This window comes from Berghia stephanieae, chromosome 10, assembly GCF_034508935.2.
Source record: "Berghia stephanieae isolate SIO BIC M18660-M18661 chromosome 10, UCSD_Bste_1.3, whole genome shotgun sequence".
NCBI classification, from domain to species: Eukaryota; Metazoa; Mollusca; class Gastropoda; order Nudibranchia; family Aeolidiidae; genus Berghia; species Berghia stephanieae.
In genome coordinates, this window is record NC_088369.1 from 353,179 (window position 1) to 378,178 (window position 25,000).

The window sequence follows — 25,000 nt, forward strand, 5'->3', positions numbered from 1 at the left end:
ATAACACACAACACTCCCGCTGAAGTAGCATCCCTGTCTCGATCGATAAACGAACGGGATAAAACCATCCCCCTCTCTCTCTCTCTCTCACACACACTCTCTCTCTCTCTCTCTCTCTCTCTCTCTCTCTCTCTCTCTCTCTCTCTCTCTCTCTCTCTTTTTTTTTTTTCACACACACACACATACAAACATAAACATCCTCCTCCTCTTCCTCCGCTTAAGGCTTTGCTGTCTATTGATGCTATGCGTTTAAGGAAACTATTCAGAACATCCACCAATCGGAGATAACGTACCAACACCCACAACTATGTGCAACCTTAAACGTTTATAGTCTGATTGGTGAGAACTAATCTTAAATGGTTGTCTAAAACTATAAAATAGAGATGAGTGATGTCAATTTCGTTCCTTCTATTGGTATGGGAGGGCGAGATTGCCTAGTCGATAAGGCATTACAATTCCACCCGGAGACACGAGTTCGCGCCCAGCTTTGGCATTTGGTTTTTATTTTCAATGAGCAATAAAATCAGCACCCATTGCTCTCTTTGCGGCGCTACACTGCGGCTGATGCCTGAGAGAAGGAATGGGGACACCCCTCTCAATCGCATTATGGACGGTGCCCTCGTTTCGAGCCGAAATAAGTCCCAGTAACCCTTGTACGCAGATTCCTTGACTACGGACAGAGATGCATATACAAGATGGAAGTCAGTTTGGACGAATTCATTCCCTCGAGGGGACGGGGACATACACTTCAAAACTAGGTAAGAAGCACTTGCAAGAAGTAGCTCTCGCGAGTTGAAAACAGGCGAGGATTTCTGTTTCCGTTTTGGAGGGCTGGGAAAAAATTTAGGAGTGATTTTAAAATGTTCATTCTTCTTTCTCAGTGAAATTAAATGGCATGTATTATATATCATTGGAAAGGGCATAAAATTCTACATACAATGATGCTAATATTATTATCTTCCTATATCATGATTTTGAGAAACATTTGCGTAAAGAGAGTATATGTGTTTTAGCGCTTATAACTTTTAAATTTAAACCAGAGATGGTCCTTCTTAATAAAAAAAAAAGTCCTTGATACATATTAATATTAAAGTAGACGTCTAGCTTGTCTAAAAATTTCAGAGCAAAATATGTTTGCACTCAAAAGTTAGAGCTCCCCAAAAAACAGTTATATTGGCCTCGATTGTTTACAGAAGCTGCCATTTTCTTATACTGATTCACTTCCTGTCGTCTGCTGCGTTTGAGATAACTTCGTCAATCCACATCAAAACTTTACATCTTTATATCTTACAATATTCCATTTATGGAAGTTATTTTTGTTTTAAATTATTCAATTAATTGGCGTTTTCATGTCCATGCATTCATTTTATAATTTACAATTCTCTTCCTTTTTTCCCGATTGATTTTTCACTGTTGATTTTGACGTTTTTCATCCTTTGACTTTGACGACGTCTGTCCAATTTAGGGGAACGGGGGAGCGGGTTTTTAAAATCACCTATGTTCGATCATTTTAAACACTAATACACCACCTCAAACATTTATCAGTCCATATATCTGCTTTTATGAGGTCGATTTTCATTTTGAAAAGTTCAAAGTGAACAACTAAATGACACCGATTCAGTGGTGTATTTGGTCTATCTACATGTGAATAAATATTTAATTGTCGGCTTTTCCAAAATTCCAATAGGTCATTCATTTGCATGTCGTGATCTATTTTTCCTTGATTTCAGCTGTTTCAGCTCTAAACTATACCTACCTTTCTCTCTCAATAAATAATTATTTTTCTGTTTGCAATATATTACAGTACAGAGATGTTGAATTACCACATGTAAAAATTTCAAAGTTGTATCTGAAGCCGTTTCTGAATTATACTTGATTATCCATTGGGTTGCTGTGTTTTGGTCACATATTTTCCTATAAGCTTCTATAGAGATTTTTCACCACATAAAAGGTCATAACTTTTGAACTAGTTGAGATAGAGCGATAATTCTTTCACTTTAGTAAATGTTTCGCTCCCCTTTATTTTTCTACGCTATATTAATACCGATATCACTATTTTGAAAAATTCTTGCAAGTGCCTACACTAGCTAGATTGATCTCTAGTAAGAATTCTATAAGATGTCAAAGTTTGTTGATTAATATGTTTTGTACCACTGCTGACTGGTGTTTTTTTTATTCCTCTCTGCAAAGCTACTTAAATGGGTGTGCAGAGAGGTCTGATTAGTTTGTGTATACAATAGGGAGTTAACAAAAATTCTAATGTAGCTCCACACACTAGAAGCCACTGAACTGTCATTATAAAACAGCGAATTTTGTTTCTATCTTGATTAGAAATGTAGTTAGGGCAGTTCAAAGTCTGAAATTTCAGACTGATTTTTACCCCAAAATTACCATTGGAAAGATGTGACCAAAATCACCTGTCGTTATTTAAAAAAGGGTTAAACTTAAACAGTCAATATGGAGTTCTTATTAACAGATTGTATACTAAAATGTTCATCTTATCGAGGACAATAGATTTCCATTAATAAAGAGCAAGATACAAATTTCAAAATAACTCATTACATAATATGACGCGAATGTAACGTAATTAAAAATCGGCTAAACATAAGAAACATAATTTGCTATATCATTTTTGAATTTATCCCCAATATCTCATTGAAACAATTGCAAATAATTCCCCTCTTCTAATTAATACATAGAGAATAAAAAAGGGTTTGAGACATAATTTAAATGAAAAGATATAAACATGTTGCGTAACGACATTATAATGAGTTTATTTTTACCTCTGGCAATTTAATTGCATAAAATAAAATGGCAGAATGAAAAAGTTCAAATAAATTGAAAAGGATTCACACAAAGGAAGTTTGTCTATTTTAATTGAAAAGAAAGTTCTGGCTTTTAAAAATTCCGCTAAACTGCTTTGGGTTTATTTTATTGCTATTACTTTTCTGTAGAAGTGATAATCCGAATGGAGCCCAAACATTACAAAGTGACTTAAATGAACTTCAACCTGGTCTGACGAATGACTATTGAAATTTCACCCACAAAAATGCAGTGTTATAAAATTTGGGAGTAAAAAATCAAATGCCACATATACCATGAAAGAAGGAGATCTCAATAGTAACCGCCTTACTCTTTCTGTGAATGACTGTGAGAGAGACCTGGGCATTTTGATAGATGACAAATTGTCATTCAAAGAACATGTTCAAGGTCAAAGGATCACTGCTAGAGCAAATAGAATAGTCGGTTTAGTAAGAAGAACATTTGACTTTTTAACCAAGGAAATGTTTGCCCTCCTATTCAAAGCACTTGTCCGGCCAATCCTAGAGTATGGAAACTCAGTTTGGCAACCTTGTAATAAAACTTTATACCAAGAAGTTGAAGATGTCCAAAGATGGGCCACAAAATTGTCTTCACTTAAGGCGGAAACAGATGAGATCTGAAATCATCTACTTTGACAGGCCCATTTTTGTCAATTTTCATCTTTTATCTACAAATAAGTGTCATATATCATTTTAAAGCTTGAAATATGAGGATTCAGAATTTGTAAAAATTATGAGCAGGAGACGATTATGTAACTTTAAAAAGTAGGTCAATCAACGGTGACCCTGATTTACACGGAAATGCAAAATGAACAGAAATGTTAACAATCTGAAGTGAAAAATGACTCAAAATACACGTACACAGGTCCACTTTTTAAAACTAAATAACAAACAGAATATTTTTTGTACTTTGTATTGAAACTAACTTTTTTATACAACAAGGGGGATAATTACATGAGACTAATAACGGAAAAGATATTTTTGTAGTATTTTAAACTTTCATTTCAACTTTTAAAAAAAAAATGGGTCCTTGTTTTCAATTGTATTGTCAAAACGGGTGACAACAACCCAGGAATAGACGTCTGGAGGGTCCTCTTTTACAAATCACACACTCTGCTCTGCATATACGTATAAATAAATTGTCCCGCTATTCCTTGGGAGAACTGCACGGTGAAAATCCCTCTCCTCCAGTACCTGGTATAAAAGTAAAAGCAATATATAAAGACATAGTTGATTACAAGAGCACTGCTTTAAGTATATTTGATTTCCACTGCTTTAAACATATTTGATTACTCTCTTGAGAAAATAAGGCTTATAATTGCGCGTAAGAAAGGCGTTCTTAAGAACAACTACTCACACTTATAACTGTTGTTTGATACATCACAGAGGTTCGTTCAAGTGTGAGGATATGAAATGATTTAGCACATGAATCTAATAAAAAGATATATATAAATAAGTCTAAAATCTCATTACAAATTTTTTTTCTGGAACATTTTGGCAAGTCGTACAGAATTTTTTCCTTTCAACATGTAATTCAGTACTTAGGTGCTATTACGGATTTTATCCCTATCGTTTAGCAAACTCACAGTTGAGTAATATCTCTCAAGCCTGTGTATCTTGTATTGTAGCTAATCCAAATTTTCATACTGGATAAAATGTTTTTAGATCAGATGGTCAGATTCCAATGCTGCATCCTCTCGAAAAGCAGAGTGAATTTTGTAGTGACACAAAAATTATGAGATAAGAGAGCGAATCAATATATTTAATATAAATTGTTTACAAAATTCAATTGATTAGCAATTTGTGTTCTTAAACAGCTAGAAATGTTCAGATTTGTACTTACACATTGAAATATTCAGCATAGGTAACCAAAGTTTACATTTATTAACTGTATATTCATCAACAATGTCCAAGTCCATATATTTCAGAAATCCTGGTGCCCATGCACCAAACTTTATTTTGCTCAAAAAAACTTTTTCAAAAATTTCAAGTCAAAAATCAAAGTTTCAAACACAAAACCAGAGCAAGGTTAATGTCTCCAATCAATTTTCAAACACTTTCTTTCATGATTAATAATAAAATAGGATATTGAAATTTGGTGCATGGGCAGAAAATTGAAGACACGAAATCTCCCATACCCCATTATTCACTCTAAAAACAACTAAATAATGTTAATTTTTTTATTTTTTTTTTTAATTTTACATGTTTCCTGACCTAATTTTAGTCACTTGAACAAATTTGTAGTTAAAAATTTAAAAGCTTGCCTGATATATAGAATTAAGTTTCCTTTGTCACATCGGAGACACGAAAATAACGCGATTACATAATATGCAGAAAATAACTTATAAACAAAGATGGAAATAATTTTTTAAATTTTTAAATCATACAAATTGTAGTTAATACATCTAACTTTTGTTAAAAACAAAAAAGTTAACTTTAAATGGAAACTGTTGATTCACTTACCTCATTTGATCCAAATTAAAAACGAAAGTAAAACCTTCGTGTCTTCAAAACTCCACTTTCGCTCGGTAAAAAATCCTTTTAAAATATAAAGGAGCAAAATTTCACCATCATTTTGCTACCGCAGCTCCAGGAAGAGTTGATCTACCAAAAACAGCAACTATAGTCACCAAATCTCAATTAGATTTTGATCTATTGTGTTGCCCATGCAGAAAATGCTTTTCCTGTCATTATTGCGTTTTCCGCCTTAAGAACCTGCCATACACAGATTGTCTGAAGAAACTCAAACTCCCAAGCCTTGAACATAGGAGAAAAAGAGGTGACATGATCGAATTATTTAAGTTTATGCATGGAATGTATACCTGCAAGAGACCAAATTTTCAGATCAACAATCAAGGCCCTACCAGGGGACACTCAATGAAATTAGAAAAAGAACACAGCAGACTTAGGACAAGAAGCAATTACTTCTCTGTTAGAACAATTAATACTTGGAATAACTTGCCAGAGAGAGTTGTGAATGCTGAAAGTGTAAACGCCTTCAAAGCTGAGTTGGACAGATTCTGGAAAGATTTGCCAACAATCTATGATCCACAGTGCTACCACACAGACTAAATCCTTGAAAGATGAATTGGCAAAACTGAATACTTTGCCTGAACCATCTACATTAATTCAATTCAATTCAATATTACTATTACATCACTTGGACTGACAATAAATAGAATTGTATCATAGTCATAGGGGTTGTCAAGATTTATAAAATAGATCTTCTTACCATAATGATTAAGACTTAAGACCTTTAGAATGTGAACACAAATGATAACAAATATATCTAAACATATGGGAAAGAATATTGATGAATGGCAAATGAAATAAAATAAAGCAATTGGTATTTTTTTAAAATATCGATATTATTATTATTATTATTAATATTGGATTTTACAAAGAAAAGAAAAATACAAACTTTTAAAATTAAAACTATAAAATGCCCATAAAAAGTTGGAAAGTATGTTCAAAATAAATAAATAATAGTACCGAAAATATTATGGGCTAAATTTTAAAAAAATAATAATAACTAAATTAAATGATATCAATATCGTCGGGCAGCCATGATGAGAAGATAATGAAAACATGGCAATTTCCAGTAACAACTTTCTTATGGGTGAGTTGAGTCACAATTTGACTCCCACTTCTGCTGCTCATAAAACTGCCTATATACAAACATGGTTATATGCCAGTTTAACATTGGTATTCCACAGTTTTCTTTGTGAAATTCATACAGTGTGAAACTACAGGATAACAAGACATTCATTGACCTATGATCCCGATTTTTTTTTTTTTTTTTTGCTAAACCTATATATATAATAATATATATATATATATATATATATATATATATATATATATATATATATATATAATATATATATATAATATATATATATATATATATATATATAGCGATATTTTAGATATTCCCTTTTTATGCAATAATCTGCAGTTGACAGCAATGCTTGCTCAAAAACTCTAGCCAATTAGAAAACTTAGTTTCTGAAAGAATCATCAAGAATAAAGATGTCTACCCCAATTTTGGAAAGATATCGACCAAAAGATGCTGAGAAAGAAGAAAATCGCTGCAAAGTATTCCCTACAATAATTAACAGGGAAAATATCGAGACAAACAGCCATGAACCACAAGAAAGAAACCTTGACTTGCAATGACGCTGTGTTGACGTGATTTAATAAAGCTGACAAGAGCTATAAATGGTTTTCTGATTTCTGGCCCCATTATCAGCGAGCAGGCAGCAACTTCTAATGGTGCTCACACTACTATGTTATGACGCTCGACCCAATCAGCAAATTCGATACCATTTTTGTTAGATTGCTTGTTTTTTTTGTTTCAGCGGTCTCTCATATAACCTCAATTGTGTTGGAAGAGACCTAAAGCAACAAACAAACAAACAAAACAAATTCCATACCACACTTGTGCACCATCGCAATCCCACCTGGAAGCTTCGTCACAACACACTGTTCAACTAGATGCTCTGCGGTTTCGCACCCAGTGTCTCGTTTTGCTGGTTGAAAAGTCTGGCTGGCAACTTCTCCCCCAGCTTCGAGGAGTCAATGTCCTCCTCGAGGGATTGAATTCGTCCAAACTGACTTCCACCTCATATATGCATCTCTGTCCGAAGTCAGGGAATCTACGTACAAGAGTTGCCGGGACTTATTTCAGCTCAAAATGGGGGCACCGTCCATTATGCGCTTGGGAGTGGTATCCCCATTCCCTCTCTCTTTAATCGTATTAAGCCAGTTCTTTGTAATCATCTCCTGGCTGGATTACTGCCATTATTGGGCCCCATTCTCTAGGCGTTGTTGCTTGTGGACAGGCTTGTAGCGGCAGATTTTCAAGCGATCAATGGTTACTCGTTATATTTAAAGAAACCTGTGGCCAGTCAGCTTCAGTTGACTCTACTATCATCGGTGAATGAAAAAAATACTAAATGTACATGTTTGGGACGTTCCCTTATTACAGGGACCTCACATGGCCATATTTATAGGTCTATCCATGCCATTTTGAAAACCCCGGAATAAAGACACCCCTGGGGCTGGTTAATGACATAATTTTCCAGTCCTGTATTTTTATATAAATTGTAAATAGTATAAATTGTTTGTTTTTAAGTGGATATGGTCAAAGTCAAATGTAACTTTATCTTCAACATTTCTCTCCATTTCAGCTATTGTTAAACAAAAGAATGGGTCCAAAAATATATTTTGCTGGCAGCATTCGTGGAGGACGGCAAGATGTTGACCTATACTATAAAATCATTGAAGAGTTGAAGTCTAAATATGGAACAGTCTTGACAGAGTTTGTAGGAGACAAAAGAATTACAGCAACAGGCAGCCCTCCAAAAGGTTGGTATCTTATATGTCTAATAACTAATCAAGAATAGCACTGGGGAAAAAATAACATAAAATAAAAATAACTCAGAAAGCAGGAATATATCTCAGAATTTGAACTGCTGCCAATCAGGATGAGTCCTGCACTGTGATCAGGGACATGAATTCAACACATTAAATCAAAGCTGTGTACCCCTAAAAATGTACATAGTTTCAAAATTAGCTCAAACTAGACGAGTTGTGGATGAATTCCTGCCATTCCAGTTTGTTTTTTTTTCCTTATTCCACTCCATATAACTGATAACTCAGTAGGTAGAGTGCTCACCTCACAAGCAAATTGGTTTGTGTCAACCCCTGTAGGAATCAAATCCGTCAGACATTGAGAATAGGGAGTGCATTTTTTTCCCTTCTGATTATCTAAAGGAAAGTGACTCCTGCTTCTCCATTACAAAACGAAGCTTATCTTAGAAATGATTTTTTAAGTATAGCTTTCATAGCAGCTGTTCCCTTGTCCTCACTGGGCCCCTTATGTGGAATGACCTGCCCTGAAGGGTAAGAGAAGCAAAATCTATTGACAGTTTTAAATCATTGTTAAAGCACTACCTTTTTACCGTTACATTCTCATGATATTGATATGATATTACAAACACTGCTGTTATTGATATCATTGTGATATATGTTTTATTTAAGGTATATAAAAAATGCAAATTTTGTATAGTTATTTGTTATGTGCATTGAGCATCACACACATGTATTATTATTATTATTATTATTATTATTGTTATTATTATTATTATTATTATTATTATTGTTATTATTATTAATCGTATGCCATTTGACTATGTTATCAATCATAGTAATGCTATCTCCATCTTTTATATTGATGACTTTGTTTCTTTTCTTTCTGAGGGGTGAGATATGGAGTTGATATAATATATATGTTATAGTACTATTCTTTATCTAAGCACTAAGTGTGTTCCATTGATAATGGATAAAGTCAATCAATCTTTCTGGTTCGGTGGTGTTGGCTTTATTAGGATTCGGCTGTGTTTATTAACTTTTTAATAATTTATTTATTTTATTTTATGCATCAACTCTAGATACACCACCTACTGTTGTGTAAAGAAAATGGAAATTATGTAATTTTAAAAATTAATTTCTTTATTTTAGAGTACGGAAGTGACAAAGACATTCATGATAACGATGTATCCATGCTGGAAGAATGTAAATGTAAGTTTTTACTCAGGCCTATATGGATACTTTTATATTTTTATATACATATGTAACCGCCTCATTTTAAGGAATTGATTGCATTCCAAATAATGAGTGGAATCACTAATTGGTATCGATTCAAAGCAAGTAGGCTACTCCCACGTCATTGTCAAACTTGCTATCTGGAAGATGACACACAGCCGACGTGCTAAAAATGATGATGTCTCTTTTCGATGGAATTTGACTGATCAAATTTGATTTTTTTGATAAAATCATTACACTGTCTAATCAATCTCATATGCAAACCATCTTCATGTCAATTGTAACCACTATGCAAAATCATGCAAACCATCTTCATGTCAATTGTAAACACTATGCAAAATCATGCAAACCATCTTCATGTCAATTGTAACCACTATGCAAAATCATGCAAACCATCTTCATGTCAATTGTAAACACTATGCAAAATCATGCAAACCATCTTCATGTCAATTGTAAATTGTAAACACTATGCAAAATGTTGTGACGATAGGTCCAGTGGTTTCGGAGCCTTAGTGTTACCAATAATCCAATTTACCAAATTTATAATAAGATATTGTTTCCCTTTAAATTTAAGCTTTAAGTCACAGCATGGATACAACTAATGCCAGTGGTGTATTCAGACTAATCAGATTGTCAGTCCTGGTGACTTGTATCCAAGTTGAACTGTGTTCCTGTCACAACCTTCTTTAAAAAATTTATCATTTTTTTATACTTCCCCTTAGATGTTGTAGCCGAGGTTACTCAGACATCCTTAGGCGTGGGATATGAGTTGGGAAGAGCCATGGCAATGGGCAAAAGCATCTTGTGCCTCTTTAGACCGGATGGTGAAAAAAGTATGTAAAAACAGTGGAATCCGCATAAAGTCAACACATGTAGTATTAGTATAGTCAAAATCTACTTAAAGACACCTCTTGTTTGTCCCAAATGTTCTGATCTGAGTATGTTTCCTTGATAATGGATAAGGTCAGCCTTGCTTAAATAAAACCAATATTTCTAGTCTGGGAGTTTTGGCTTTATCAGGATTCCACTGTACTGTTTCTATCAACAATACATTTAGACATTTTAGTTTTAGTGATCTTAGATTATGATGGTAAAATAGACTGTCAATTTTTAAAACTCTTTTGTCGTCTGTTATAATTTCATAATGTCACTTGGGTTTGGTAATGTTGATTTTTGTCAATTTCTTCTCCCAATAGGAAGAGAAGTCGTGACATCACATCTTCTACTCTTCCTGTTCCAAACTCCTTGGAATATTGTGTGAAACCAGTCCTTCGGAGGACTAATAATGAATTGGTTACATATTGAATCATAAGGTGATATGATATAACTATTTTGGTAGCAGGATGTATAGGCAGATTCTTAATATTACACGACATAAAAGAGCGAGGTCGGATGTTCTTAAATGATGACCAACATTTATTGGATTTAAATAAAATACCATTACTCTGAAACTGTAAGATCAGTTGCATAAGGGGACTGGTTTCCAACTCACTTCCAATGAGATTACAACCAGTATTTTAATGCCACACTATTGTTCCCAACTGGGTGGGGTTCCTTAACTCCCACAGTGGGCAGAAAGATACTTACTGTGTCTTCTATCCCTCTATAGCTGTTTTCCAATTTGCCTTCTGTCTTTGTCTTGGAATGGCAAACTACTGAACCATACAAATTGCCAAGAAACTCACACAAATGGAAGTCAGAAGAAGTAAACATCATAGAACCTCTGATGGGACCCCCAGATCTGATGGGTCTACAACACGCAATGGGGAAGAGCAGACCTCCCTGACCAGTACCTCATCAGCTGATGATGGTCACAAGCCTGACTGTGCGAGGAGCGGAACATAAGGTAGCAGGAAGCTAAAAATAGGACAGAAGATACGGATAAAGATACGGATAGGGACATGGAACATAAGGTCCATGTCATCTGACAAGCTACAAAACATCATTAAAGAGGCTGATGACAATGGAATAAGTTGCCTGGGTATCTCTGAGCATAGATGGGGAGGAAAAGGACACTTCACTCCTCTAAGTGGAGGAAGGGTCATTTACTCAGGAAAAGAGAAACCAGGACAAAGCGGGGTTGCAATATATCTGAGTAAAGGAATAGCCGGAGCACTAATGGGTTACAATCCATACAACGACCACATTATCTCTGTTCGTGTAAGAGGAGTAGGGCACAACCTTACGATCATACAAGTATATGCTCCGACATCAGTTGCGACAGAAGAAGAAAAGGATACCTTCTACGCATCACTCCAAAATGCTATTGACTCATGTGACAAATCAGACAGAATGATAATCATGGGAGATTTCAACTCGAAGGTTGGTAGTAGGAAAGACGAACAGGAAAAAGGCATAGTAGGAGAGTATGGTCTAGAAGAAAGAAACAAAGAAGGAGAACGGCTGGTAGAATTTGCCATTGAAAACAACCTTGCCATTACAAACACCATGTTCCAGGTACACAAAAGAAGGCTATATACGTGGACCGCACCAAATGGGCAGACAAAGAACCAAATAGATTATATAATCATAAACAAGAGATGGAGAACATCAGTGACAGCGGCAAGAACCCTACCCGGGGCAGACTGTGATAGCGATCATGAGCTACTAATAGCAGACGTCAAAATCAGACTCAAGATTATCAAATCACCTCCCAGAACAGTTCGGGATGACCTCTCAATGATACATTTCAACATCCAGTACAAACTTGAAGTTAAGAACAGTTTCAGTGCATTACAAGACATGGCAGAAGAGATGGAACCTGAAGAGTTGGCAGAAAAGATTGAGAATACTTTTAAAAGAGCAGCAGTGGAACACCTACCAAAAAGGTCATATTAGAAAAAAACATGGATAACAAACGAAACTCTTGAAGCCATGGAAACAAGGAAAAACCTCAAGCAAAGGTATGGTCTACATTCTGACGAGTATAAAGAAGCAAAAGCATATGTGAAGAAATTAACAAAACGGGACAAGACCGATTCATTAAAACAAAAACTCGATGACATAGAACTGGCAATGTATACCAATCAGACAAATAAAATGCACAAAGAAATCAACAACCTAAGAAATGAGTTCAAACCACGCCTATCGACCATAAAAGATACCAACGGCACACCCCTTAACAACCCAGAAAAAATCGCAGATAGGTGGGCTGAATACTGTAAGGAAATGTACGATGGCAACGCAAACACATTGCCAATGATGGAACCAAATGGAGATGAACTACCACCCCTACGAAGCGAAGTAGAATGGGCAATTAAACAGCTCCCAACAGGCAAATCAGCAGGAAACAATGAAATATCGGGAGAAATGATCAAAGCTAGTGGAGACGAGGGGACTGCATTATATCACACTCTCTGTAAAAAGATATGGCACAAAGAACGATGGCCAAATGAATGGACAAAGGCTGTATTTATACCAATCCCCAAAAAAGGAGACTTACAGCTATGCACAAATTACAGGACGATATCACTCATCAGCCATGCAAGCAAGATCTTACTGAAAATTATTTTGAAGAGATTAGAGAACGTGGTGAAGGAAGAAAGAAGTCAGCCAAACTCAAGCAGGCTTTAGACCAAACAGGGGAACAAGAGACCAAATATTTAATATCAGGACACTGATTGAAAAAAGCAGGGAGGCAAACATCTACACATGTGCTTCATAGATTACAGCAAAGCGTTTGACTGCGTAAATCACGAACAAATTGTAACAACTTTGAAGAACTTAAACTGCCACTACAAAATAGTCAACCTCATAAACAATCTTTACCAACAACAGACAGCATCGGTTAGACTAGAATATGGACTTACAAAATGGTTCCCAATAAAGCGGGGAGTGAGGCAGGGGTGCATCCTTTCTCCTTCACTATTCAGCCTATACACCGAAACAATAATGCATGATGTAATGACAGAAGAAAAAAATGAAGAGTACAGTGCCGTTAAGATAAATGGCAGGAAGATCTCTGACCTACGATATGCAGACGACACGGCGCGATTGTCAACAACATCAACAGGTCTCAACAAACTAGTAAAATCGGTAAAAAAACATAGTGAAGACAAAGACCTATTATTAAACGCAAAGAAAACGAAAATAATGAGCACAGATAAAAGCAGCACTGCTCAGGTCGAAATAGAAGGAGAACAACTGGAAAATGTTACAAATTTCATTTACCTTGGAGCACAAATAGAAGCCAATGGAAAATCGGCACCAGATATCAGGAGAAGACTTGCAATTGCAAGCAACAAACTAAACAAAATGATGGCAATCTGGAAGAGCGAGGAAGTCAGACTGAAAATGAAGATCCTAACATCCTGTATTTTTCCCACTGCAATATATGGATGCGAGACATGGTCTATATAACCAAAGAATCAGAAAAGAGAATAACCGCCTTCGAAATGAAATGCTATAGAAAAATCTTACGCATCCCGTGGACAAACAAAGAAAGCAATGCAAACATCATGAAAACACTAGGACTAAAAAAGTCCCTGCTAATGAGTAAGATAAAAAAGCTGAAACTCAATTACTTTGGGCACCTGAAAAGACACGACACACTGGAGAGAGATGTACTGGAGGGCATGGCGGAGGGCAAAAGAGGCAGAGGAAGACCACAAAGAAGATGGCAACAGGATATACAGGAATGGCTCAACAACGGCGTGACAGAATGTGGCAGATGGGCACAAGACAGAGACTTCTTCCGAAGGACTGTGTGGGAGGCTACGTCCAAGTGATATGCCACAGAGAGAGAGAGAGAGAGAAATCATCTCTCTGTTATGTATTATATTTGTTATTTTGAATGTATAATGTAACATTTGACTATATTCCTCTTTATTGGATCTTGTGCTTGTGTCCGGATGAGGCTTCTAGGTTATCTCAAATTAAGTACATTGAGTGGTATGCTGTTGGAATCTACATCTGCTCCCTTTTTGTTCCCAGTTCCCCTTTGTCTGTCTTTCATTAATTGTAATTCTAGAATTTGACTATCCCATTTTCTTCCTTTTTACTTGCGCTGATATAACCTGAATGTGTTGAGAGCGCCGTAAAAGCCTAAAAACAAACATATTGTTCCCAATTTCATTTGACTGTCCCAGTTACAAGTTTTTCCTTTTAAAAAAAGCTAGTGAATATCAAGAGAAGAAACAAGGTCCAGGAGTGAGGAGGAGTTTTGCCAAATTTGATGAAGACGATCACATCTGGAAATGAAAATTGTTGAGAATTTCGTCTATAGTATCTTCTTTTAAAAAATTCATACACCTCTATTTTCTGTTTCGAGTTAAATTTTCAATCTTTTTTTTTTCTTTCTTTCTTTCTTTTTCTTTTAAAAAAAAAATGTATTACCATTACACTCGAGCAGGGAAATCTCAAACTTGGTACAATTCCCCATTTTAATCCCTCTATTTTGTTTGTATTGGCAACACGAAAATTTCGAATACTTTCCGGGACCAACACAGAAATATCGAACAACCTGGACATTCGCTTGCACGTCCGTTGAAATTTTCTTTTTTCTTGAATTGTTTTCATTGAACGGAGACAAAAGATGCCATCTCTTCGTAGCCCTAAGTGTCAGTTAATTTGTTACCTGCGTGTGTGTATGCCATATATATGTGTATGTTCGTGTATGTTCTATGTGTGTATGCTGAACTGAGGGGGAATCGCGAAGCATGTTTGACCAGGGTCTTACGGACACCACCAATCACTCCATCGACTTCTTGTATTAGCGGATGTTACCTCATGCTCTATTGTGTACCAGTACCGTTGGGACAGGAGACTAGCAAGGCAGTGATTGCATTAGGTGGTAACTGCTGCGTATTAAAATTATGCAAACGATTATAGATGGGGAAGATGGGCTGAGAGCATTATCATCTTTTACTATTACATAGATGCTGCTATGGGTGAGAGGGAAGAGCGTGAGGGTGGTAAGTGAGGAGTGATAGAGTATGAGTGTGAGAGGGAAGAACGTGAGGGTGGTAAGTGAGGAGTGATAGAGTATGAGTGTGAGAGGGAAGAGCGTGAGGGTGGTAAGTGAGGAGTGATAGAGTATGAGTGTGAGAGGGAAGAGCGTGAGGGTGGTAAGTGAGGAGTGATAGAGTATGAGTGTGAGAGGGAAGAGCGTGAGGGTGGTAAGTGAGGAGTGATAGAGTATGAGTGTGAGAGGGAAGAGCGTGAGGGTGGTAAGTGAGGAGTGATAGAGTATGAGTGTGAGAGGGAAGAGCGTGAGGGTGGTAAGTGAGGAGTGATAGAGTATGAGTGTGTAATCCACAACGCGATATGCCATGCTAGCTTTTTTTTTTCTGTTAAGCACGTGCAGTGGGAATCGGCATTCCATTTCTGTTATTGAACAAGACAAGATGCACGAAATGCAACACCAGTGAAAACTCTCGTCATAGTTGTGTCAAAGATGGCTGGTAAAAGGAAATTGAATTGTCTCACTCTAGACTCTTGACTGGGTTCACAATAAGGGGAGTAATCGTTATAATGTGACCCACATTTACCTCCCTCATTATTTTTCCTCATATCCTTTGTAAAATACCCAGTCCTGACCTGTTTGAGATTTCCGTGCTCGACTCGAATGTATTATTATTATTTTATTTTTTTTTATATATAAAGAAACAAAATATTTATTTTAATAACATTGAAAGGTGTCTTTACCAAAGTTCACTTTGGTCACTTGTTAATTTCTCAGTAAGATAATATTTTTACAGATTTTCCTTTACAAACGTTGGTTTAAAAAATCGGAATCCAAATTTGACAAACCAATTAAATCTGTATACATGACAACTGCTCTTCTAAGAAAATTATAAGACATTTAATATTTTCATCTTTTTTCCCCATTCCTTTCTGTTCATTTTACTCTAGAATTGTCAGCAATGATTCGAGGGGCTGAAAATGGGACCACATTTGTGGTAAAGGACTACAAAGATGTGACAGAGGCATTGTCTATCTTGCAAGAGTACTTTGCTACAAGAGAGTGACAAGTATTTCACCTCATGAAAATTGTTAAAAACACAAAATATTGCCTACAATCAAGAAGCAACCTGACATGGCGGTTTAAAAAAAAAAATTTACATCCCAAATTTTGCAAGCTAAAAACAGCAAAATTTGCAAAGAATTTGTGATTGATTTTCCTGAAAACCCATAATTAGTTCATGAAAGAGAAAAGTATTTGTTTGTTTTTAAGGGTTTCACAGTGCTTGCAACAAATGTAAGGTCATATCAGCGCAGTAAGAAGGAAGAAAATGAGATAGTAAAAAAGAAACTACTCTTGATTAATTATCTTTCACATTCTACACGAACTATCAAATTAAAAGAAAAAAATTAGTCTTTTAAAAAAAATTTTTACTATTGTTTTGTTTTTTCTTTTTTTTTTCTTTGCAAAATCTTTAAAATGTGCAAAAAATTGCAGATTTTGCGGCTGCACTGCAAATCAGTGATAATTTTCAATTTTTTACGATTGCGGCCGCAAGCGATGCAAAAACTGTCATGCCAGAGCAACCCTTAGCGTACTTAAGGGGCGGTTTGGGTCTAATTATTAGGAAAATCCTTCAAAAATTTGATTTTGAGATTTTGGTGGAAAATGATATTTTATTATCTTAGAAATAATATAATTGAAGTCCAAATTCTTAAAGTAGACTGTAAAGGCACGAAATACACAGTCGAAAATGGTACAGGTAGTAAGAAATGTGTGAAAAACGGGAAGCCATTTTGCTATTTTCTCAATATGTCATTTTTCTAAGGGTATGGGAAACTGTGTCAAACGTTTCTCAGAATCAATTCAATGAAATTGACTGAAATTTTCCACAGTTATGACAGAGATAATGTATTGTGTCACCATAGAGAGATATTTTTGATAAGATTTGTGAATTTTAAATTATAATCCTAAATCTGAATTTTTTACATCAATTTTGTCATAACATTTTGATTCTCAACTTTGTAATGATCTTATAAAAATTCCATAAGCTAAAGCCGTAAAATCTCTCTATGGTGACACACTATGGTACAATGTTGACAAGAGGAAGAATATGGAGGTCATTCCTTCATTAGATTTTGTGGAACGTTTGCCACAAGATTGTTATATTTTTTTATGTCAGACCCCCAAATTAGATCGCAAAATGGGTATCAACACAGATAATTAAAATTTTTCACCATAAATGTTGTTTTTTAACCTATAATTATGATACAGAATGATTAAAACCGCCCAATATAGGTAATTAAATTTTTTTTAGAAAAGACCCAAACCGCCCCTTAATCAGGGAATCAATACATATAAGGCTGTGCCAAAAGGTAATTTTTCTGACATTCGTCACAATAATAATTCAATACAGTCCAAGCAGTATTGAGAATACTGCTTAATTGGGACAGCCACTTTATTGGGACGATTCCTTGGGAACAGAATATTGTTTCTATAAAGATTCATATCCTTTCCAATTCCCAGTTGCTTAATTTGGACGAAATTTGACAATGACCGTCCCCATAAATATAAAAGAGCTTTTTAGTTTTCTTCAATCGTTTAAAACGATGGTTCATAAAATGTGATTTTGTCTAATGGGACAGTCAACGGGTGTGTGGTACCGTTCATCACAGAGGAGTGAACAGTACAATTTACCTGTATCCCCTGTTAGTGTCTATCGTGAAAGCCAATTGGGTGTGTGGTCAAACCATTTGTCATAGTCACCACAGAAATGTGAACAATAGAATTTACCTGTAACTCTTGTCATTGTAATCGTCCCGTTCATGGTCATGGGTCAATGATGCTAGGTTCGGACAAATTTGTGGATCAGATTAACAGTGGCAGCTGAAGTAGTTCAAAATAGACGTCAAACAAGTCTCCCTGATTCCTATAATTTAAAAAAGGAATGAGACAACCTTCCCCCCCCCCCCCCCCCCCCCCCAAAAAAAAAAAAAAAAAAAGTTTCTTGCAACCGATATAATATCTTTCATTAGAAGCAGTATTTGCCAGTCACACATATCTGGACAAACACAGAGTGGACTATGGTAAATCTGAAAAATTGCTCAATTTCATGGCCGCTGCTTAATTGGGACGATTTGTCGGAAACCGAGCAAACTAAGTAAGAAAAAACACTTTCCTCAGGTTTATATAATGAAAAATAAACCAAAAACTCATCAAAATTATAGTCGTCTTATCTTTTTTTAAAGGTTGAAAAAGTGTGGACAAAGTTGATACTCTGTCCACACATTGTTTTAACCTTTGAGAAACTATTTGCTATTCTATTGAAGCTACAGTGCAACCCCGATGTAACGACATCCCTCTATAACGACACGTTTTCCCGGTCCCAACGATGTCGTTATATCGAGATTGCACTGTATATTGCCAGCTATGGTTTGCTTTACATTATTCAACGAATAGAAAATGATGAAAAGGAATTTTTTCCTTAGTTTTTCCTGATAACTTGTCACTGGAGTATTTTTGTGGCGAACATCACAAAAACGACCTTTTGACACAGCCTGATACATTATTATTGAGTTTACAGTTTGTTGATTCAATGAATAGTGGGTTTCCAATTGCAGTTTGTTGATTCAATGAATAGTGGGTTTCCAATTGCAGTTTGTTGATTCAATGAATAGTGGGTTTCCAATTGCAGTTTGTTGATTCAATGAATAGTGGGTTTCCAATTTCAGTTTGTTGACTCAATGAATAGTGGGTTTCCAAAACTAGTTAAATCTGTTTTTCCACTTTTCAAAACTCTCCCTCTATGACTATGAGCTAAATTGAAACCTAAACTTTATTTTTAGAATTAATTGACACAAGAATTTCCTTAAATTGGTACAAAGTTGACAATTATTTACAATACAAAAGATATATTAAATAAATTTCCTTCGTTCATTCCATAAGGGGAATTTTGTCTTCGGGGTCTATTTCAAGGGAAGGCTGGATAACCAAGCCGCGTACCGCAAACTGAACTGGGGCAAGGTGACTTGCTCAAGGTCACACAGTATTCGAACTCTGTACCTTTTGGGAATGTATTGCTGAGGCATTGTCATGGTCTCAAGTGAGTAAAGAGCTACTCGACTATGCATAAAGATATATGTAGAATGAGGCCCCAGAATTTACTAGTTACTATAAATGAAAAACAATTAACGATTTGTTTACAATGAAATAAAAATAATGATGGAATTTAATTAAAAGAGATAAACAGTGATCGTGGCAGTTACAAATAGAGATATGAATATTTTACGTAACTTATGATAATATGTCAGGTTCATAAGTTTACGTTTCCAGGCAGTTGATGGGCTTGGATGATCTATTCCTCTGATAACAGGATCGGACTCGTAAAATTCCACTTCCAGGCAATTGGTAAGAAGTTATTGTGTAGTCCTTTGACAGCGGGCTTGGGTTTGATCCTTGAAGATTATACAATCAAAGTTAAAAGCTCCGGCGTCTTAATGGTGTAGATATAATATCTACAAAGTCCCAAAAGATAAAAATCTTCCAGTATATATATAGGAATAGAGCGACTGGCCGTCCGGCATAGATTGTGGAGAGAAAGTGAGTGTCAAATGTTAGACCTATCAGCTTTTATAATAAGTGGCTACGTGACAGAATGTAGAACGAAAAGTATTCACTAATTAGAAATTAATTCGAGGGAAGGCTATAAAAGGAAAGACGATCTAATATTAGAAGGTAAAGTTTATCTAAGCCTACCGAAATATAACTGGAGTGAGATGAATTCAGTTCTTAATAAAATAAAATTTAATAAGATAATTGTGAACAACCTTTACTGTGACAGGCATAATGAGAGATTCTAGGGGAAATAATCTTCAATACATCAAAATCAGTAAAACTGAAATGTCAAGTTTTGGAAAACCACTCTTCAAATGTAACCAATCGTCTCATAACGGTATTATGTCAGGTTGAACGCGATGCAAAAAATTTAATTTTAAGCTTAACTTGCTCAATGTGAATTAAAACAAATGCCTTCTTGGGGATGTTTTTCTTTTTACAAAGCTAGTCCATATCCCTGTTGTATAAGTGGAATGAAATCGACGTCACTCAGCTCTTTGTTATTGTTTTTAGCCAGCCATTTTAATTAGTTCTCAGTAAATTCTATCAATCAGACTATAAACGTTTAAGGTTACACATACAGTGCAACCCCTGGATAACGACATTGCCTGGGACCAGAAAATTATGTCGTTATTCTGGTGTGTCGTTATTCCGGGGTTTTCAAGATGGCGGAAAAAAGAGAGTGATGTAATGTGAGACCCATGAATACCGAACAGTGCGATGCACTGTCCAGTGCCTGAGAGAAGACACGTCCAAGAACGTTAGAATGAGTATATCTCCTGTTTACAAAGGGTATAGATGCTATGCGCTTGGCTAAGAAACTCGCAACATTGTCGTCATCCTGAAAAATAATGGACTAATACACATGACTATGTGTAACCTTGAACATTTATGGTCTGGTTAATACAGTTTAATGGGAATTACTCATAATCATGGATGGCAAAAAACAATGACAAATACGTGAGTGATGTCAACTTTGTTCTATCTATACCAGTTTCGATTTCACTTTCAAATGTGTATTGTCTTTGTTTTGATCATAAGCAATGCTTGAACGCCATTTAACAAAAGCTAAAAATAAAGCAAGAAAATCAATTCCCAATATGATAAATTCCCACAAGAACATAGATGCCCACATCTAGTTTTGTTTATAATTGAAATGAAATCCATACGATACTGCTGATGATATTGAATACAGAGATTCTTTTTTAAGTGAACTTAAAAATTAGTAGACCTAAATCTTGCGGTATTTGAAAAAAAAAAAACAAAAACAACAAAACATATTCCCCCCCCCCCCCCCCCCCCAAAAAAAAAAAAAAAAAATAGGTATTAATCACAATATAAGATCAAATGTGGACTGATGTTTAGCCGAACAACTGATTTTTCAAATGGTAATAATAAAGTGAAAGAGGCTGTTACTGCTTTCCCGGCTATTCCAACATATTACATATATAAGACCATAAATATCGTTAATTGACCCCATTGGACACAACATTGCCTGATATCAGCTGACCTCAGACAGGTAGGTAGCTATCATGGACAGTTAATGGACCCCTACTGAGAGTACCATCCACTGATCAACTTCTTTTTCTGTGAGCAAGCGCAAATTCCACGCAGTGTAGTAAACATGCGTTCTGATTTGTCAGTAACAGAGCAATCTCACTGGGAGGGGGAAATGGCGTTTTTTGTTGTTTAAGAGTACGAGGTGACGATGGTCGGGTATCAATCATCTGTTTCAACTGCAGTTTGTTGCTATAACAATATTGCTAAACAGGTGTTTTGCTGAAATGTATGTCGCTATTTGGGGTTTTTTTTATTACTAATAATATATAGCAAAAAATTTGGGACCAGAGGTCAATGTCGCTATCCAGGGGGTGTCATTATCCAGAGGTTGCACTGTAGTTTTGTGTGTTGGTACGTTATATCCGTCTGGCGGATGTTGTGATTTTTTTTAGTAGCTATATGGATAAAATACATGCAAATTTGAAATTATGCATTCCACAAGACTCGATATTATACATATGATATTCTAAAGTGTATCTTGCTATGGCAAATGTTTTGCCGAATCACATTTTTTCAAATGCTTCTACCTCTTGAATGTAAAACTGCTCAATTAATTTTTATTTTGGTGCTTTAAATTGATTTAGTTCTACCATTGCCTTGCCTATTAAAAAAATAAACTATGCATTGATATACCTCGTTTTTATGGTTCACAATTCTTTACTGATTCCTCTAGCAAAGGTTCATTTTATACAGTCAATGGGATCTTCTGACAACACATGCTTGGCAGGAGGTTACTTGCTGTGTCTTCTATATCCTTATATATCTGTTGTCCAATCTGCTCTCTGATTTTGTCTTGAAATGAGATTGCTTAGCTTTGTTCTGGCTGGAGTCCTTAGCTGAGAGGGACACAGTCAAATGCATAGTTATAGTTTTGGGAGATGATATTTTTTTCCTTGATAATCATCTCTCTGTTATGTAGATATATTTGTTTTGCATAACAATTAGTACATATGCATTTGAGTGTGTTCCTCTTAGTGGAAGACTGTGCTTGTGTCTGGATGAGACTTTTGGCTGATCTCAAAGTATGTATGTAGTGACAGTGTGCTTTTGAATTCTACATCTGTTCCCTATTTGAACTGGTCCCCTTTGTCTTACTTTTTCTCATTTCTTTTTAATTGTAAATCTAGAATTTTTTTCGCTGTCCTATTTTCTTCTTGTCATTGGTCTAGTGGTATGACACTCGCTTTCGGATCGGAAGGTTCTGGGTTCGAGCCTCACTCGACGCATAGTTGAGTCCTTGGAGAAGGCTCTTTACTCACATTCTCTCATCGTTGAGTCCTTGGAAAGGCTCTTTACTCACATTCTCTCACCATATTCAGGTGTAAAATGAGTACCTGGCCGTTAACAGCGTTGTCTCTGTCTGAAGAAATTGTAATATCACCTAACAGGTGTCGTGTCCCGTCCTACACGTTAAAAATGTTGCTGTTGACCAGGGACCATTTGTAAAGCAGTTTGAGCACGTTTAGTGAATAGTGCGCTGTATAAAAGCTAAATTTAATTTTTAAACATTTTTTGGCGCTGAAATGACCTAAATGCATCTCAAGAAATGTAAAACCCTTAAAAACGAAAGGCAAACATCATTTCATACTACAGTGGAATCCTGATAAAAGTCAACACGACCAGATCAAAAACATTGGTTGACTTTAAGCATAATTGACTTTGTCCAGTATCACTGTACTGTAAAACATTTAGTTAAAGAACTTGAAAAACTTTGGGACCAACTAGGTGATATGATTATTCTTGGATATATTGTTATCAAAAAATTCACCCAGATTGCAAACATAGGAATTAGAAATAGAAACTTTGCAACCTGTTACATCAATTTAATCTATTTTAATACTATTTCTGCAAGATTTGTTCTTTATACATAGCACCTCGGTTTTTTCTTCTTTCAATTTCAATTTGTTTACATCCATCCAATTCTTAAATTCATTGATACAGACTTAACATTCCGCAACATACTGACTTCATCATCCTCAGATAAAGGTACATTACGCTGTGTCATTGGCATATATATATGGAAATCAACTGAGAAAGAATTAATAATTTTCCAGAGAGTCTGTATATAAAGAGTAAAAAGTAGAGGTCCAAGAACTGATCCTTGTGGAACTCACTTACACCAGACTGAGTATAATTGAGCATTACTGTTTGACTCCTGTCGGAGAGATAGAACCGAAACTAATTTAATACATGCCCACTGAATCTAAAATCATTATTATTATTAAGTCGGTGCAATAGAATGTCATGATCAATCGTATCAAAAGCAGCGCTCAGGCCAAGTTTAATTAGCAATACTGATTTTTTTTCTTGGTCATAGTTAACAATATGATATTGACTATAATAAGAGCACTTTCTGTACTGTGGCTTGGTCTGTATGCAGATTGTACTTTACAGTAAGCTCGTTTTGTTTTAAGAATGTTTGTACTTGTACTCTTTTGGATACATTTTTTTCGATGGTGTTAGAAAGAAAGCATAGATTACAATGGATCTATATATATATATATATATATATATATATATATATATATAATATATATATATATATATATATATATAATATATATATATATATGTAGTATGATGGTTTCATACTTCTTGTATTTTTTTAAATAGCACTTTCTGTTATGGTCTCCTTCTATTCGTCTTGCGGTATGCTGCGCGCCGTCGCACTTAAGTGGGGAGAAAGGATAAAACCAGTGGCGCACCTCGCTTCAACGTCATTCGCCTCGCAATCCTAATTGAAATAAAACTATTAGATAGTAAGATTTAATAGTGTGTTATTTCTGTTTCTTTATTTGACAGTGTCGCCCCTTCCTTAGAACCAATCACGACCCTGAGCATTGCGCGAGAGAAAAAAAACTCAGCATATCTCTTGCGCAAAATAAGATCTTGTTTTGTTCTATCACTCCCTCTTCATTCATCCCAAGCCTCAAGAAGCCTGCCACACTGCCTGCCAAAATAGCGGCACAGGCAACAACATCTCATTCTCAACAACAACAAAAAAGTACACCTCATTATCAAGAAATATCTCGCCACCAAACCTCTCAGAACAACTCCATACATCCTCCCTATCAAATCTCCCTCATTTACTCCATCGACTATATTACACCTTCCCCATTAAAAACTACACGTAACTTGAAGAAAACTACAAAGAGGCTTCATTATTGTATGTACCCCCTACAACCCAAATAACAAGATACCACAATAACAAGATTATTACATATATATATATATATATAATATATATATATATATATATATATATATATATATATATATATATATATATATAATTGTTTTTTATCTAATTTGATTTCTTTAAAAGTAGAGTCACCATTGCTTGCGTCAGGCTTTCTGGAACGACGGATGATGACAGACTATTTATTGTTTACAATAAAAGCTATGGGTGTAACCAGATCTTTGGCACACGCTTTAACAATCCATGTAGGGACAGGATCTCAATAACACGTTTTGGTTGGTGAAGAGTTTATAA

The 25,000-nt window shown here is 35.5% G+C and overlaps 1 protein-coding gene across 4 annotated transcripts in view; it reads left to right on the forward strand.

Annotated features, from left to right (window-relative positions):
- Positions 1–16,763, forward strand: part of LOC144956014 (5-hydroxymethyl-dUMP N-hydrolase-like) — a 17,154-nt gene extending 391 nt beyond the window's left edge. The window contains exons 1-5 of one of the 4 annotated variants that reach the window (XM_078886301.1): positions 790–893; positions 8,015–8,192; positions 9,348–9,407; positions 10,154–10,264; positions 16,284–16,763. In XM_078886301.1, coding sequence (XP_078742427.1) covers positions 891–893; positions 8,015–8,192; positions 9,348–9,407; positions 10,154–10,264; positions 16,284–16,399 — 468 coding nt within the window. In that variant the 5' untranslated portion in view covers positions 790–890 and the 3' untranslated portion in view covers positions 16,400–16,763. Of the gene's footprint in view, positions 1–789; positions 894–1,288; positions 1,310–6,387; positions 6,442–8,014; positions 8,193–9,347; positions 9,408–10,153; positions 10,265–16,283 lie in introns of those variants that run through there. The other 3 variants (XM_078886300.1, XM_078886298.1, XM_078886299.1) reach the window with 3 other exon arrangements.
- The last annotated feature ends 8,237 nt before the right edge of the window (positions 16,764–25,000 follow it).